The sequence below is a fragment of the Plasmodium relictum genome, assembly GCF_900005765.1.
Source record: "Plasmodium relictum strain SGS1 genome assembly, contig: PRELSG_99_v1_34, whole genome shotgun sequence".
In the NCBI taxonomy this organism is placed as follows: domain Eukaryota; phylum Apicomplexa; class Aconoidasida; order Haemosporida; family Plasmodiidae; genus Plasmodium; species Plasmodium relictum.
Genome location: NW_021628794.1, coordinates 1 through 539, shown reverse-complemented (window position 1 = coordinate 539; position 539 = coordinate 1). Strand labels below are relative to the sequence as shown.

The 539-nt window shown below is 24.7% G+C and overlaps 1 protein-coding gene across 1 annotated transcript in view; it reads left to right on the top strand.

The window, feature by feature from the left end:
• Nucleotides 1-539, top strand: part of PRELSG_9902700 (reticulocyte binding protein, putative) — a gene marked incomplete at both ends in the record, with an annotated part of 2,453 nt that extends 1,914 nt beyond the window's left edge. The window contains one exon of the mRNA XM_028677523.1: nucleotides 13-539. Coding sequence (XP_028531328.1) covers nucleotides 13-539 — 527 coding nt within the window. The remainder of the gene's footprint in view (nucleotides 1-12) is intronic.

The following is a 539-nucleotide window of genomic DNA, read 5'->3' as shown; positions in this document are numbered from 1 at the left end:
GTGGCACTATAGGGCATGTGGAAGGATACTCAAGCAATGTATCAACTGAAGAAGCTAACTTTAAAAACATTACAGATAAAATTGGCAAAACAAAATTATCAGTTGAGTTATTAAATATAGAAGTTGATAGTGCAACTCGTATCCAAAATGAGGAAATTTTAGATATAGTTTATAATTTTATTATTAAATTACACCAGAAAATATGTGATGATGCACAAAGAAAAATAGAAATTATAGAAGAAACAGAAGGAAATCTAGAAAGTTATAATTTTGAAAGTAATACAGAAAAAGTTCAAAAAGAAAATAATAGAGAGAATCTAAATACGATAACACAAAAAATTAGAGATTTTATGGATATAGTTAGGGCACATAAAAGTAAAATTAAAGATATAAAAGAAGAATCTCAAAAAGAATTTGAAGAATCTAATAGTATAAAGAATGATGGGAAAAATTCAAGTGAGAAAAAAAACAATATGAAAGAAATTTATGAAAAGATGAAAAAAATATTAGAAAAATTGCAGAAAGAAATAGAACAGTTA